This window comes from Pholcus phalangioides, unplaced genomic scaffold, assembly GCF_987345545.1.
Source record: "Pholcus phalangioides strain wild (caught in Gottingen) unplaced genomic scaffold, Ppha-v1.0 ptg000015l_1, whole genome shotgun sequence".
NCBI classification, from domain to species: domain Eukaryota; kingdom Metazoa; phylum Arthropoda; class Arachnida; order Araneae; family Pholcidae; genus Pholcus; species Pholcus phalangioides.
This window is the reverse complement of record NW_028301608.1, coordinates 3,200,006-3,215,561: the sequence shown is the minus strand read 5'-3', so window position 1 is coordinate 3,215,561 and position 15,556 is coordinate 3,200,006. Positions and strand designations below refer to the sequence as shown.

The following is a 15,556-nucleotide window of genomic DNA, read 5'->3' as shown; positions in this document are numbered from 1 at the left end:
TAATTCATCCTACATTGTTCTATCTTTCAGATTCTAGAGTTGAATTGCTTGATGTCTTTGCTCGCCATCTCAAAAACCACATGTATCCTCAACAAGAGCTTAACATGTGTGCCAATATATTAGGTGATATTTTGACTTTTCTACACCATGAAGGTGAAAAGCATAGGCATAAGCATTATCCTCCAGGTCATAGCTACATTTCAAGAGATATCGAAATATTGATTCTTGTCTTAGTAGAAACTCTCATTTGCTGTGTTAGAGATATTGAGAGAAACTCGCCCGTTGCTGTATGTTTATTTCAATTTACTTGAACACTTATTATATTGCTTTCTATGAAGCTTCTAATATGAAATGTATTTTTATTATGTAATAACTGTATGTTTAGAAAATATATCATTGAGCTTTTCCAACTGAGCCGGGGGACCAAATGTACAAGATTTATTTCTATGGTTTATCTATTCTTCTAGTCTGTATTGGCAAAATATACAATAATATTTCTTTGTTCAATTTATACATATTATTTTTATAAAAAGTTCTCTTTCTTCACTGAAACATTAAAAATTCCACCCACTGCCTCCTCCTCTGCCTAACCAAATAATGGCCTGCCACTCTGTCTCAATGAAGAGATATAAGCAGGTAGTCAAAAAAGATCTGGGCCATGCAAGAAAAAACCATCACCTGTCATACCTCTGCTTCCAAACCTATATCCTTCCAGTACACTCATACACTCTTTAATATAGACAAGTTAAAATCCATTCAAAATAAATCTGCCCTGTCATTTTAAACTGCTCGTCTTCCTCTGCTTCTACTGAACTTAAGCACCAACTCAATATCCAACTGCTTTCTACTTATAGACTCTCTTGGTTAATTTTTTTTTTTAAATCCTTCAGGGTCTTTTTAATATTCTAACCTCCATATTCCAACACTTCCCATATTCTAATTCAACCTTCACACTTTTGCAATAGACTTAACCATTCCCAAAAATTGAAACCCATCTTTTCATCCACAGGCTGTTTCAAATTTAGTTTCCTCTTCTCAAATAGTAACTGATTGGAACAACCTTCCATCAAACATTATTAATTGTACAGCAGCTTTCGATTTCATTTGTAACATACACCGTCACCTCTGTCAAATTTCACTGCACTCTCTTGTATAGGCCTCAGCCAAGCAATATTAAATAAATAAATGACCAATCACAATATTATGCAGACATATTTTTACCTAGAAATTTCTAATATAAACATGACTGTGGTTGAACATTAATTTTTAAATGGTAGGATACATTATAGGTATTAACACTATAATTATAGTTTGTTTCAAGTACAAGAAATATTCATTCGTCCCATTTATCCCATAAATCTAGAATCAAGAGGCTCAAATGTGTATGTTTTAATTATATACGGTATAAATGTAAGAAAAGAAAACTAAGACATAATGAACAAAAAATTTATGGGCTGTTGAAAATATGTTTAGTGTTTGTTTAAATGGCTCTACCAATTTTGGACAGGTGTTGATTAAAATAGATTGCTTTTGTTGCATAGCATCTAATTGGCTGGCATTAATCTTTCTCTGCATGAGAGTTGAGTTAATTTAAATTCACAAATACATTTTTCTCTTGAACTCAGTTTTGTATTGTAGGTTATAGGCTCATTAGACTTTGCCTTGCAGAGGGCCAAGTGAACAGTTAAAGGAATTCAAGTTAATATTTTTCTTACACACTTATGTGCTTGCTGCATCTGAATTATTTGTTTAATATTCAACATCTCATTAGCTCGCATATACAAAGCCACCCATACTTGGAACAAACAAAATCATTTTTAACATGTGCAGATTAAAACATGTATGTGGGCTGGGAGTTTATGCAAAGCAATCAGTGACCAAAGAAATAATGCAAATAATTTGAGCGCTAACTTAAATAGATGTATGTAAAAGTGTATAAATGAAACCTTAAATTATCATCTTATTTTGGGCTCTTTTAAAGTTCTACAGAGATATTCAATCATACATTTTTTTAAATTCCAAAACCAGTTCAGTCTTTTTCATTTCAAGTATGTAAGGTTTTACTATACTTGTTTATAAACCTAATATTACTTATTTTGTAATTATGTACTTCTATGAGCTAGGTTTCTTTTTGAAAAAGGCTGTATGTGCGATTTGACACCTGGCAGTCGAGTTGGGAGGATAAGCATTATCGCCCAGGTCATAGCCTCTGACTATGCAGGTCTGGGTTCAAATCTCCATTCAGGCATGAATGCTCTACTAACACCAACAAATTCTCTACACTTAGGATCATACGTCGTCTTTAGGATCATATAAATCCTTTAGGAGTATATGATCACATTTTTTCATAGGTGAAAATATTGTTCAACTAATAAAAATGTCTAAGATGATTCTTGAATTTTAGAAGCCATATTCTGTAGAATGTAGATATTTTTATCATTGAAAACTTCAAAAGAAATGTTATTTAAAAAATCTTCAACCCTTAGTACTAATTCTTATCAGAAAGCCTTCCTCCTGGCTCCATTTAACCCAAAATAGGAATAAGTGTGAGAGAGATAGGAAAATTGGTGTTAGGCATATAGAAGTGACAGACTTTTCATCTCTGCTATACATAGCTTTCAGATAACTATCAACATATCTTCAAATTCACATTAAGATTTTAAGAGCTCTAGAGACAAAAGTAACCCATGTAATTATAAAAAGCAGTGAATAAATTAGAAAGTTTGTTCTTCACAGGCTATACACATAACATGTCTTACTCATACATTACATATCATTGTAGATGAATAACTGACCATGGACAATGATGCATCAATCTACTGCTGTCCCAATACCCCATCAGTTGATGCTATGGCTCCAACAGGGTGGGGCTGGAGCTGACTGGAGCCCATGCTGTTTTGATTTTTTTGGCACCATAAATAAATGCAAATAAATTCTCTGCAAACAACTATGGCAAGTTATTTTAGATACACAAAAATCATCTCCACAGAATTTGAGAAATCCCCCCCCCCCAAATTGATGAAAACTGATAGAATACAAAGCTCTAAATTTTGAAAGAAATATGTCATTAGTATAAAAATATTTTTTAAATAATTCAATATGAAAATGTTACAGCTTTTATGTAATTCTTTAATTTAAGCTAGCACTATTTTGCCCATGTCAGAAAATTACATATTAAGTATTTAAATGAATTGAACACCAACCTAACTTTGAAGAAACGCAAACACTTTTGTTTGGGCATAATAATATTTACTTAGCTAATAATGCAAGTATTATAATCTATTGATGAAACAGTGGATTCAGTGAGTGCAATCAGTTTTTCAGCCAGTTTTCGGACCCTTAATATCATAGCTTTTAGTTAATTTTCCTTTTTTTTCCACTGAATATAAATGTTTTTTAATGTCTATCTATTTTGACCATTTTCAGTGCCTGAATTTCCGGGCACTACTCATTACAATCCTCTTTCAACTTGAATTTGCATGTCTTAATTTTCTTATTCACTTCATATTATTCTGAATAACATCTTAATCATCTTATGATTTCCATTCTCTAAGTTCCATTTTGAAAAATGTTGTTTGCCTTTTTTTTGCTATTTGTATTTTTCACATTAATAACTCAAGTTTTGTTTTTCAGTTTTTTTAGCTTGAACTTATATATGTATAATTTTTTCCTCCCTTCAAGGGCTTGTTAGTAGCTTGTTTAGTTGCTCTCCTTCGTTTAACAGAAGATCACCATTATGTTCGTCTTTGGGAAAAATTTGGAGATATTCGTCAAAAAAGAGACAAAAGGCAGCTGAAAGAGTTCCTATTGAATGTCTTCACAGTTTTTCTTGATTTAGTGAAACAGGATGTCTTCCCGCCAGACTGGGTTGTTATGAAAATGTTGACAAATCAGTGAGTACAATGTCTTTCCTACAATATATTAATATGGTCATTTCACAGTATAATTACACCACGTGGATGATTCCGAATTTCCACTTTCTAAAAAGAACAATCATGTTTGTGTGTATTTGAATATTCATTTATACATTTCTGTCTTGTACAGTGTGATTCTATGTGCCCTTCAAGAATTTGCTCAACCTCTTACTGTGGATTTCCTTGAGGGAAATTCTTTTGATGAGCAGGTAATTTACCATAAAACTACTTTGGTAAAATTATTTATGATTGCATTGAATTTTATTTTACACTTCATTTGACTCTTGACTGTGGAATTTTTGTAAAATTTCTTTATTGAAAAAGAGAAATGTATTTTCTTATTTCAGCTATGGAGCAACTATTTTACATTAGCTGTTTCATTTTTGACACAACCGTCACTGCAGCTAGAAACATTTTCAGATGTTAAAAGAGAAAAGATTGTAGAAAAGTTAGTGAATCACATTACTTTTGTTGGTACTATAGCATGTGAAATTAATAAATCATGTAAATCAACTGAAACAATTTATTTTTGAAATTTTTTAAATACAGGGTGATTATAAAAAAACTATCCCGACATATGGACCCCTAACTATCATACCATTCACAGAAACTGAATGAAATTTTGGCATAAGGTATTTTGAGGTATGCGCTCAAGAATGATATGGAAAACAACAGTGTCACTCTAACAGTTACGGTTGCAGTGAGAAAATTTCAAAAATATCAAATGGCAACACCAAGTTTTTTGTATTGGAATGTGATCTCCATTGTGAAAAACCCTAAATAGTGTTCGAACGGCAACTGTAGCATGAAAATCCCCGGCGGTAGATAGGCTAAAAGTGAGGACAACCAATAAGGACAGAGAAGCAGCATAAAATAAAGCATTTTATTGTGTTTCACAAATTTTCCACATGACCTTGTGGAAGACTAATCAGGCTGGGATCTCAACCGAAGAAACGGTGTGACGAATGAAACAAACATTAATGCTCTGGTGCACGGCAAAGTCCTTTTTACTTTTTCCTTGCCTAGCTCCGGGGATTTTCGTGCTACAGGTGCCATTCCAATGCTATTTATTGTTTTTCAGTATGGAGATCGCATTCCAATACAAAAAACTTGGTGTTACCATTCTATATTTTCGAAATTTTCTCACTGTAACCGTAACTGACACTGTTGTTTTCCATATCATTCTTGAGCGCATACCTCAAAATACCTTATGCCAAAATTTCATTCAGTTTCTGTGAATGGTATGATAGTTAGGGGCCCATATGTCGGGATAGTTTTTTTATAATCACCCCGTACTTTGAAATTGTGTTTATTTGAGCTATGGAAGTTTATGCTTGAAAAAAACTGAGAAAAAACAACCAATGAAATGAGTTAAATTTCTGCATTTTTTAAGTAATCTAATAGCACCTCAAAGAAAACAGATCGGGGAAATTTATAAATAAATCTGTTTATTTCAGATCAACTATGAAGGATTTATTGCATTTCTTGAAGTGATTGGCTCCTCATGGTTGTGTAGGGCAAATGAGAAGATCAGTGAAAGTAAGACTCTGGGACGTCGATATTAAGTTAAAGAACAAGAGTCAGGCAACATGTATATAGCTGTGTTTTGGTGGGAAAAAGATCATAATTTTGAATTTGATAAAGTTCAAAACACCAGTGTTGTGTGTTAGATAATTTTTAGAACATAGATTGGGGGGATAGGAGGCAACCACTTTTTCTAAAGAGCCAGACTGACAATGGAAAATGCAATGAACCCCATGTACAACAATACTGTCTATAATGATAAAAAATCTGCCCATTATAATATTTTCTTTAGTTCCCGGCAAAATTCCTATTTAATAGGAAATACCATAAATGCTCAAACTGCCTACAATGATAACCTGTCTTTATCAATATTTTTGCTAGGTCCAGTATTTTATTGTAATTGTACTGTCCGATAAAATTCAAAACCATATATACATACATTCACCATACATATGCCCTTTATTCTCATCAATTTTCCCACCCCCTATGTATTGCTCTGGGTCCCTGCATGGCCAGAAACTGGTGTATCTGTGTGTGCAGTTTTTTGTGTATTGATATCATTCTTTAAGAATATCTTTTGCATGCCCTGCTGAACCCCACCAGTCTGGCAATCGCACAACTCATATTTGTTTATCACTGATTAAAGTAAGAATCACCAAAATGAATTACTAAAACCATACGTGTTGTACTACTGACATGACATCAACTCTATAAATGAGAAATCACTCACTTAAAACAGTAAAATAAGCAGCTAAAATGTAAAATAAGCAGCTAAAATGTAAAATAAGTCACATTAATACAGCACAGCAAAAAGTATCAGAGCAGTGACATCACGTAATAGTCCAGAGATCACACCCACTAACCCAAGGCAGCAAGTATGTTTTCAAAAGGATGAAACAGCCCGTACTATATAGCCCTGATTAATGATATGACAATGAAAGCTAATTAGGAAACGACTTAGAAATCTTAAAAATCACAAGCAGAAACCGGTGACATATTTGCAGAGGGGACTGGCAGAGGGTGGTAAGTACATATGGGTAGTTAATTTGGAGGATCAAGTACATTTGGCTAGAATCATAGGCATACGCAGGATTTGCTCAAGGGAAGGGGAGGGTTTCAATTTCTTTTTTCTTCTGAAGGAAGACTAGTTATGTTTTTTCCTGCAAAATAACACTATAATGTTAGCTCAAGTGGGGGTGGTTATAACCACAAACCCCTCCCCTCCTTTCTTTGCTTATGCCAAAGGCTAGAACAAAGGGTAGGCTGCAAAATTTGAATAGCCCATTGGCAGTAAAACCCTAGATCCACCTCTGGCAAGGACTCCTCATTTCATTTTGACTTCATCATGCAATTTGATCATTCTATTTGCTGCTCAGAATTTCAAGGTCCCATTCATGCTATTACATTCTGCACACTATCCTTGATTCCTCTACATTAATATTGTTTTCTTATCTCTTATGCATTATATTAAATGTACTGAGCTATTTTCATTTTAATGGTATCACTTTTATACCAAATATTTAAATCAAATGCAGTTGAAAACAGGCTCGGTACAATATTTGATAATATTTACATTCATGTTTGTGTGTTAATATATTTTTCTTTTCTTTATTCATAATAGGTACGGTGACATGAGAGTTCTGATGGGGTTTCAGATATTGTCAATGTGGGATAAATTAGGTAGGAGTACTTTCATAATCATAAGGATTTGCTTTCAGATATTTAATGGACAAAAATTTTACTTTTAATTTATTTCACAGGTGATCACAAGATATGTTTCATTCCTGCTATGGTTGGTCCTTTTCTTGAAGTTACTCTTGTGCCTGAGATAGATCTGAGGAAAGCAACACTGCCTATCTTTTTTGACATGATGGATTGTGAACAGAAAGTTCGGGGAAATTTCAAGCAGGTTAAATAAATACAATAATGCATTTATATTATATGTTACATAATAGTATGTATCAATGGAGTAATATTTGAGATATAATTCATTTCAGATGTCAAAAAACTTAGTTATTTTTATTAGTTCTACTCATAAAACTTTGCATTGTTTAAAAGTCAATACTTAATGTAAATATCTCATGTTTAACTTTTTAATTCACCAAAAAGGTGTGTAAATGAAATAAATCTTCATTGAAATTTATCTCTTTCTTTGCAGACAACTTTGAACTCTTGGTGAAAAAATCCATTGACAATGTATTTTGGCACCTAACTTTGTTGAAACTAGTTTATGATATGGCTACATACTTGAATTTTTTAGTTTTCGCCATTTGTAAAATTCCCTGCATCAAAGAAGAACTAATATAAATTGACTCAAACAAAATTTCAATTCAGATTCTTGGCAAATTTTTTAGATACTTGTTAATTTATTGATATACATATGAAATAAATTATTCAATACCTCAATCTCTTTAGAAAGGTTAAATTTCTATTCTATTTACATTTGTTCTCAAAAGGGATTATCAAAAAGATTTGAAAGTTTGTGACTAAAGAAGAGAGAATTTAGTTTCATCAATAAAAATATTATTTGTCAATGTTTTATCAGTAATAAAATTTAGATTTTTGTTAAACATAATCTGTTGATGAAGGATATTTTAGAATGTTATACAGACAGTTGCAAATGATAATCCAGAGGTCTTCAAACTTTTTCTAATCAGGAGCAGTCTGCACCCATCATCAAAAGAAGGCATAGTTTGACATAGGAATGTATGAAGTCAGGATGATTTCAATCTTTGAAATCGATTTGTAAGATGTTTAATTGGAATGTTAACCAAGTGCTTGCAGGCACAAAGTCAGACATGAGCAACGAGCACTCTGGGTGCTTCAGGGAGCACAGTGATGTTGTGAGCAATGGGTTGAAGATGCCTGTTATAATCTAGTATTGTATCTGTGAAAATTTGTGACCGTGAAACAGTTAAACAGAGCGCCAGACCCATTTTTTAATAAATGGTCTACATCTCCATCATTGTGACCAGTATTGGCGTGGTCAATTAAAGAGCTTTGGGTTATAGCATTTTTTTTTTTTTTAGTATTAAAATACTGCAGTTTTGCAGTTCCCCAGGAAAAGCTCATTTAGTTATAATAACACTATTTTCTTACGCACTCTGTCATCGCATGCAGGATCCATGTTTGGCAAACTCGCAGTATCGTCTATTTTTTTTTTTTTTTTTGAAATCATTTTTGAAACCTTTTGGATTTTCTATCCAAATTCCCTTCTTATATCATTGGTTTTGCACTTTTTTTCATTCCTCTCTTCAATATCATTCAATATCATGATAGTTCTTATATTTTGTCTTTTCATTTTACCTTTTGCCTTCAAACCATTCTTCTTTTTTTTTTTTTTCTCATGAATTCTATCATGAAAATTATACAAATCATCTGCTAATTTATCCAAAATTACCAAATTATATATTCTCAAAAATACTAACATTGATTACGCGGCTAAATGCGGTTATGTAACATCTTTACTCTTCCATTGGATTATGCATAATATAATTAATCTAACTCTTACCTAGAATTAGATTTATTCAACTCTTTACCAATAAATTCTCTTAATTGGCAATACCAACTATTTACAAAATGAATATAATTAATGACACTGGTTATATATTTTTACTAATTTTTGCTATAGTCTAGAAAACCTTAAAATCCTATCACTACTTACCTATTTGCTGAGCTTTCCTAAATGTCTCTCTATTTATCCTCTTTTTTTCTTTTTTTTTTAAAAACTCACTTCTGTACTGAATCATTAGCACATTTTTTGGTCTTAGATGTCTCATTCTTGCTTCATGGTTGTATGCAACTAATTCTTGGAAATGTTCAATATTTGAATTTTCCAACCTATTGAAAAAATTCTCTGCTGTTCTTTTCACATGCTTGTATATAGATTCCACATTCAATTCCTTATGTAGGTCTATCACCTTAAAATACCTTGGCGCTCCTGTGAACCTTCTCAGAACTTTATTCTGAAAAACTTGTAGTGTATAAATATTTCCTTTTGAGGCATAAGCCCACGCCGGAGCAGCATACAGTAAGAATGGTCTAATTACCTGTGTATACATTAGTATTTTATTTTTTATGCTCAACTTTGTTCTGGGATTGCAGAATCTCAGAATTTTATCAATTTTTATCGTGGCATGTTTAATTCTGTTTGCCACATGCTTTTTGAAATTCAATCTATTGTCCATGTATACTCCAAGATATTTTATTCCTTCAGAAGGGAATATCATATGTCCCATGACGTTAACAAAAGTGTTTGTGGGTAGAATTCTAGAAGAAAACCATACCATTTCACACTTTTCTGGGTTTAACTTTGCTTTGTTGAAATAGTTTCATTGTTCTATTTTATATATTTCATCTTGAACCATTTTTAGTGCCTTTTGTGGATCATCGTCTGATGTCATCAGGATTACATCATCAGCATACATACCCAGGAGTCCATGGGCCATATTTGGGAAATCATTCATGAATATGTTGTGAATGTATGGACCCAAATTGGATCCCTGGTTAACTCCTGCTGTTATCTTTCCCACTCTTAATTTTTCTTCTCCAATTTGTACTTGAAAAATTCTATTTGAAAAATATGATGATAAAAATTTGATAATAACTGGTGGATATCCTCTGGTTAGCATTTTGTTAAGTAGGCTTGCCATATGCAATCAAAAGCCTTGCTATAATCCAGTGCCACTGCTACTGTATATTCTATTTTTATTCTTGCACTTTGAACATGTTCTATTACCCTAAGTAGTTGGTGGCGTGTTCCATGCATGGGCTTGAAACCAAATTGTTCTATACGACCTTGCTTGAGTCTGTTTGTAGTTTCCACAATTCTCGTTGCAATCGATTTTTCCAACAACTTGGATAAATGTGGTAACAAAGCTATTGGCCTGTACGAGCTAGCTTCTTCTTTGGGTTTCCCAGCTTTGTGTATTACTTTTGTTATTGCTTTTTTCCATATGCTTGGAAAGTATGCTATTCCCATGATTAGATTAAAGACATTTGCTATTGATACAATGACATTTGGTGTAAGTAATTTTATGGCTTTTGATGTGATGCCATCGTATCCAGGTGACTTCCTTGGTTTGATACTGGCCATATTTTCTTCTATCTCTTCTATTGTAATAGGTCTGAATGCTGTAATGTGTAATGGAATTTCATTTTCCTGAAAATCATGGACCTCTGATTCAATATTTTGGACAAAATTTTGATTTATAGTTCCATTTGGAGAAAACTTTTTTTCATAAATCTTGACAAATTCTTTAGCCTTCTCTGCGTTGTTATACACTAAAACACCTTCTGAGGTTTTGATTGGTGGTAGTTTATCTCTTTTATTTTTCATTTTGTAATAAACTTGGTATAATGTACCATCTTGTGGTGATGCTTCTTCAAGCCATTTTGAAAATCGGTTATTTGTATGTTCATCAATGTCTTTTTTGACTTGTTTAGCCTTTCTATTGTATTGTCTTTTAAATTCCAAATCCTTTGCCACATTTTACGCAATCTGTTTTTTTCCCTTATTTTATTTTTTATCCACATTGGAAGTCCAAGGGGATTTGGATGAGTAATTTTTTCTTTAGTAGCATATCTTACAGAATCTAAAATTTGTTTTGTTATTTTCTCAATCATATCCTCAGCTTCTTCTTTTGTATCTTGATTTGGTATGAGGGTTGGAGCCTGTTGTAGTTTTTCTTGGAATTTCTTCCAATTCGTAATTTTATTTATTACCATTTTGTGCAATATTGAAAAGTCCATAATTATTTCGACTGGCAGATGGTCCGAATCCAGTTCATTTAGCACTTTAGGTTCCACATAGATATTGAGTCTTTTGGATAACATGATATCCAGTATATCTGGTTGATTTGTAATAATTCTTGGAAAAAAAGTTGGTTCTTCTGTTGTATGCACTCTTATCCTTTCTGCCTCACAGAATCTTTGAGTATTTTTCCTTGTTGATTGTATTTTTTGCAGCCAAAAGAAATATCTTTACAATTAAGATCACCCATTATCAGGGGCGTAGCCAGAAATTTCGTTCGGGGGGGGGGACCAAAGTGACAGAACAATAGATTTGGCCATCTTTTTCCCTTTTTTCGGTCATTTTCTCACATTTCGGGGGGGGGGGGGACCAGACCCCCAAGTCCCCCCCCCCCCCCTGGCTACGCCCTTGCCCATTATAATACTTGTGTGGTTACAGTCCATAATTTCCTTTAAGAGACCAAGATCTACCTGGTGGTTTGTAAATGGCTGTAAATCTTATCAGTTTTTTATCATGGTACTCAATATCCGCTGTTATTGTCTCTGTGGTTGAAGAGTCTGTTGTGTCTATTTTTCCATAATTAAAATTGTTTTTGATATATATCGCCACACCTTTTTTCCTTCCATCTACTCTGTCTTTTCTCACACAATTATAGTTTGGGATATTTGCCTGCCATCCTGGTTTTAAGTGTGTTTCGCTAATGCAACAATCGTTTTCCTATCTGTGAGTAATTCTTTTAATTCTGCTATTTTATTTATTAGTACATCCACGTTCCAGTGTATGACCTCTAAAGGTCTGCTCTCGTTGTTCATTGTAAAAGTACTTCTGTAATTTGCTTAAATGCTTCTGCAAGTATTTCTTTTTTTGCTGCATGATTTTGTGTAGCCAAAAATTTCCATACATATTTCATGGCTACTTTGGATGTTTTTCCTATGATAAAGTTCAAACTGTTTGTATTTTCTCCATCATTTCTTTTTTCCTCCCATTCTCATCTCTCTCTTTCTTCATCTACTGTCCTTTCTTTTGATAATTCTGTATCCCTTGCTGCTAGTATATCAGCATTTTGTTTTTCTTTCCTGCGTTTCCAGAAATCTGCTCTACTGACTATTCTTTTTTCAACATTCACTGTATTCTCTTGCTTTTTTCCCTGTCTTGTCAAGATATTCTTTTTCTTTTGCCAATTAGGATTTATCCATACCTTGTCATTTTTTGTGTTTGTTACATCTTTTCGATTCTTTTCCCCTTGTTTAATTTGACTTTGTGCTTGAATATTGCTTGTTTTTGAACCCATCCATCCTGGAGCTTGATTAGTTCTTACTGAGATGCTTGTTATATTATTTGTGGAACTTCTCCAATCTCTTGTTGTATTGCTGTTTTCCACTTGATCATATATCCTCTGTCCTCTATTTCTTGGATTCATTTTGCATCCTGACCAAGCACTGATATGATTCTCTAGGCAATTTACACATGATCCCGGCCCATCCTTCTTCTTTTTTCTTGGAGCACTCATGTGACCATTGGTCATGTGACCTTGACCACATTTCATGCATCTATCTGCATTATTACAGCTGGCCTGGCTGTGATAAAACCGCTGGCATCGAAAACATTGCACGCCCACCACGCCTTTTAAATGTCTCCACTCGAACTGCCATGTTCAGAAGACTATCAAGTCTGAAAATTTTCTCATTGTTTTTGTTTTTTGGCATCTCAATGACGACCATTGGTAGTTCCTTTTTGCTCCTAAAACTAACCAATCTATTTATTGAGTCAATTTCAAAACCCAGAGATTCCAAGTTCTCTTGGATTATTTCTGTGGTACATGAAACATGTATATTCTTAATCACTTTTTTGATTGACTCTTTTTCCATCAATTTGAAGCTGTGAAACTCGTATCCATTTGTATTTAGAAACTGCTTGACTTTCGCCCAGTCCTTGGTACTCTCCACCTGCAGCACCCAGTCCCCCTCTCCTTTGAATTCCTTTAAAGCCTTTCTCACATATTTCATTAAGCTTATTTCTTAATGTGATCCAGTTTTCCAATTGAGTCAGATATATGTCTGGAGGTTTATATTTTCTCCTGTCAGCTTTTTTTGTTCCTCTCTTTAGCATAGCCTTGAACCCATTTTGTTCTTCTCCTTCAGTATTTTGATCACTTTCATTGCTTGAGGATTCTGCCTCATCCAACTGTTTGAAAGAAAATCCAAATTTGGCGCTACCCCTTGCATTTATTTACCTTCTGACTGTCATTTTCTTGAAAATCATTATTGCTATGATTTTTTCTAACACTGTACTCTCTTCATTTTGCTCTACTCCAGTTGTATCTGCAATCTCGTTCACTTTTGTTGACTCCGTCCCTGTTTTACTGGTTAAAGCAGTGTAGTTCCCCAAGATGTGTGTGTTTTCCACTATTTTTTCACTTTTTTCACTAATTGTGACACTTACCTCATTTTGATTACACTGAATATCAGTTAAAATCTGATTTTTTTTTCTTCTACGAGACACTCTTTAATTTTTTCACTGTTATTTCTTTGTACCATAGTATATGAGAAGCCCTTTGGGCTAAATACACCTTTAGACTTACCTGTTTCTCCCTCAGAGACTGCCTCTGAGCTTGAGAATTGTACCTCTGTAATTACATTATCATCCTTAACCACCTTGGTTTTTTTTCTATCTTTCTTACCTGAAGTTTTGTGACTACACTCATTTCTAAAAAATGTCACTACTTTGTTTACAAGGTCCATTTGTTTTTTTAACATACCTTTACTACTCTTAGATTCACTGCACTTATAATACAAATCAATCAACCTTCTGATCCTTACAGGATCACTGCATGTAGAACTTCCAATAGGCAATTGCTCTTTATATTGCCTATTTAATTCAACTACCAATGTTTGAAAAAAATCAAAAAAAATTTCATGGAAGTTATCTGCATTCTGGTTTGCGTATCTAGCAACGGTAATCAATTTTGACCAGGCGGCCTTAACATTTACAGACAGCGAATGACCGAATGCGCATACAAAATCCCTTTCCATTTTATACTATTTCCCGCCAAAATAGAGATAATCGTCGGGCGCTCTAAATAACTGTAACACTTACCCTTTCAAAGATTGTGGCCAGTCCACTCCCTCGATGTCCCACGGTCACTATTTCTCGTACCAGACGTCAATATGAAGCTTTCTCCCGGCGACGGCTTCCTTCGTTCCACGCCTCGTCCTTCCACTGCTATAGTTGCGGCTTGCATGCTTCTAACTTGAAAGCCCGGCCTTCCGCCTGAACTCTCTGACAATGGGATCTGAGGAATTTTCGTTTGAATTGAATTTGGCTTGTACTTTCGTGGGAGAAAAAAAAATTGCGACTTGATCAGTCCGCAATCATGACGAGGATGTGTGAAAATTTGTAGTGCTATCAATGTATTTCTAAAATATGTGTTTAAATATTTGATTAGGTGGAATCCGAACTCATTGACAAACTTGATATTCTTGTAAGCGATAACAAAGGTGATGATGAATATAGACAGCTGTTCAACACCATGTAAGCTAGTTATTTAATTGATACTATAAAACTGTTAATCAGACATGTATAAAGGTCTATTTACACACATCAGTTTAGTCTTCATTTTAGTTCCGACTTTGATGCATCCAAAATGCATTAGGATCTGATTCTGAACTGCCTCTGATGAGTACAAATGATTAGCAAAGAAAAAAAAAAATTTTTTTTAACTAAAGATGAGACAGATCTCTTAGAACAGAGATAATTTTTTTTTATATGAGATGTATTACATGTACAGAGATAATTTAAATTTATATATTGTTTTCAATTTTTGTTAATTGCATTTTTAATTGGGTTGCTATATTTCTGAAATATATGACATCCATATTTTTATGGGCATCTTTTTCTCAGCCACCTCGTTGAGCATTTTGCCTGTTGCGGCGTTGTATTTGTATAATGTGTGGGAATAGACCTTTAGTGAGATTAAAAATTAATGGAAATTGTTTACTTGAGTTTTCTATGTATGTTTTTTAAATTAATCATTGCAATGCTAAAGCTGATAAGAATATGCAACAATATTTACAACCCATTATAAAAATTTCATCGAGTAGTGTTACCAGATTTGAAAATTGAGAAAAGAGGATGGCTGTGTGCACTCCTTTTGACGTCACTTTTTCAAATTTTCACAATGGATGGTGTCACAAGGAATCAGCATTGAGTGTGCTTGAATCCTATTTTGTTCCTGAATGGAGTAGATAACACCCCCTCCTCCTTCAGTACACAGCATTAAATGTTAGTGAGCTATTCTTAAAATTGGAGATAGAGCGGTTTTCTTCTTCCAAAGCTTTTTTTAACTGTCTTTCTCATATTATCCTGA

General features: G+C 33.6%; 1 protein-coding gene across 2 annotated transcripts in view; it reads left to right on the top strand.

Annotated features, from left to right (window-relative positions):
- The window catches only part of spg (dedicator of cytokinesis spg), a 121,915-nt gene that overhangs the window by 65,587 nt on the left and 40,772 nt on the right, over positions 1-15,556 (top strand). For both annotated transcript variants that reach the window (XM_089242572.1, XM_089242571.1), the window contains exons 27-33: positions 31-287; positions 3,682-3,893; positions 4,045-4,123; positions 4,262-4,362; positions 7,060-7,118; positions 7,199-7,347; positions 14,636-14,721. In XM_089242572.1, coding sequence (XP_089098698.1) covers positions 31-287; positions 3,682-3,893; positions 4,045-4,123; positions 4,262-4,362; positions 7,060-7,118; positions 7,199-7,347; positions 14,636-14,721 — 943 coding nt within the window. The remainder of the gene's footprint in view (positions 1-30; positions 288-3,681; positions 3,894-4,044; positions 4,124-4,261; positions 4,363-7,059; positions 7,119-7,198; positions 7,348-14,635; positions 14,722-15,556) is intronic.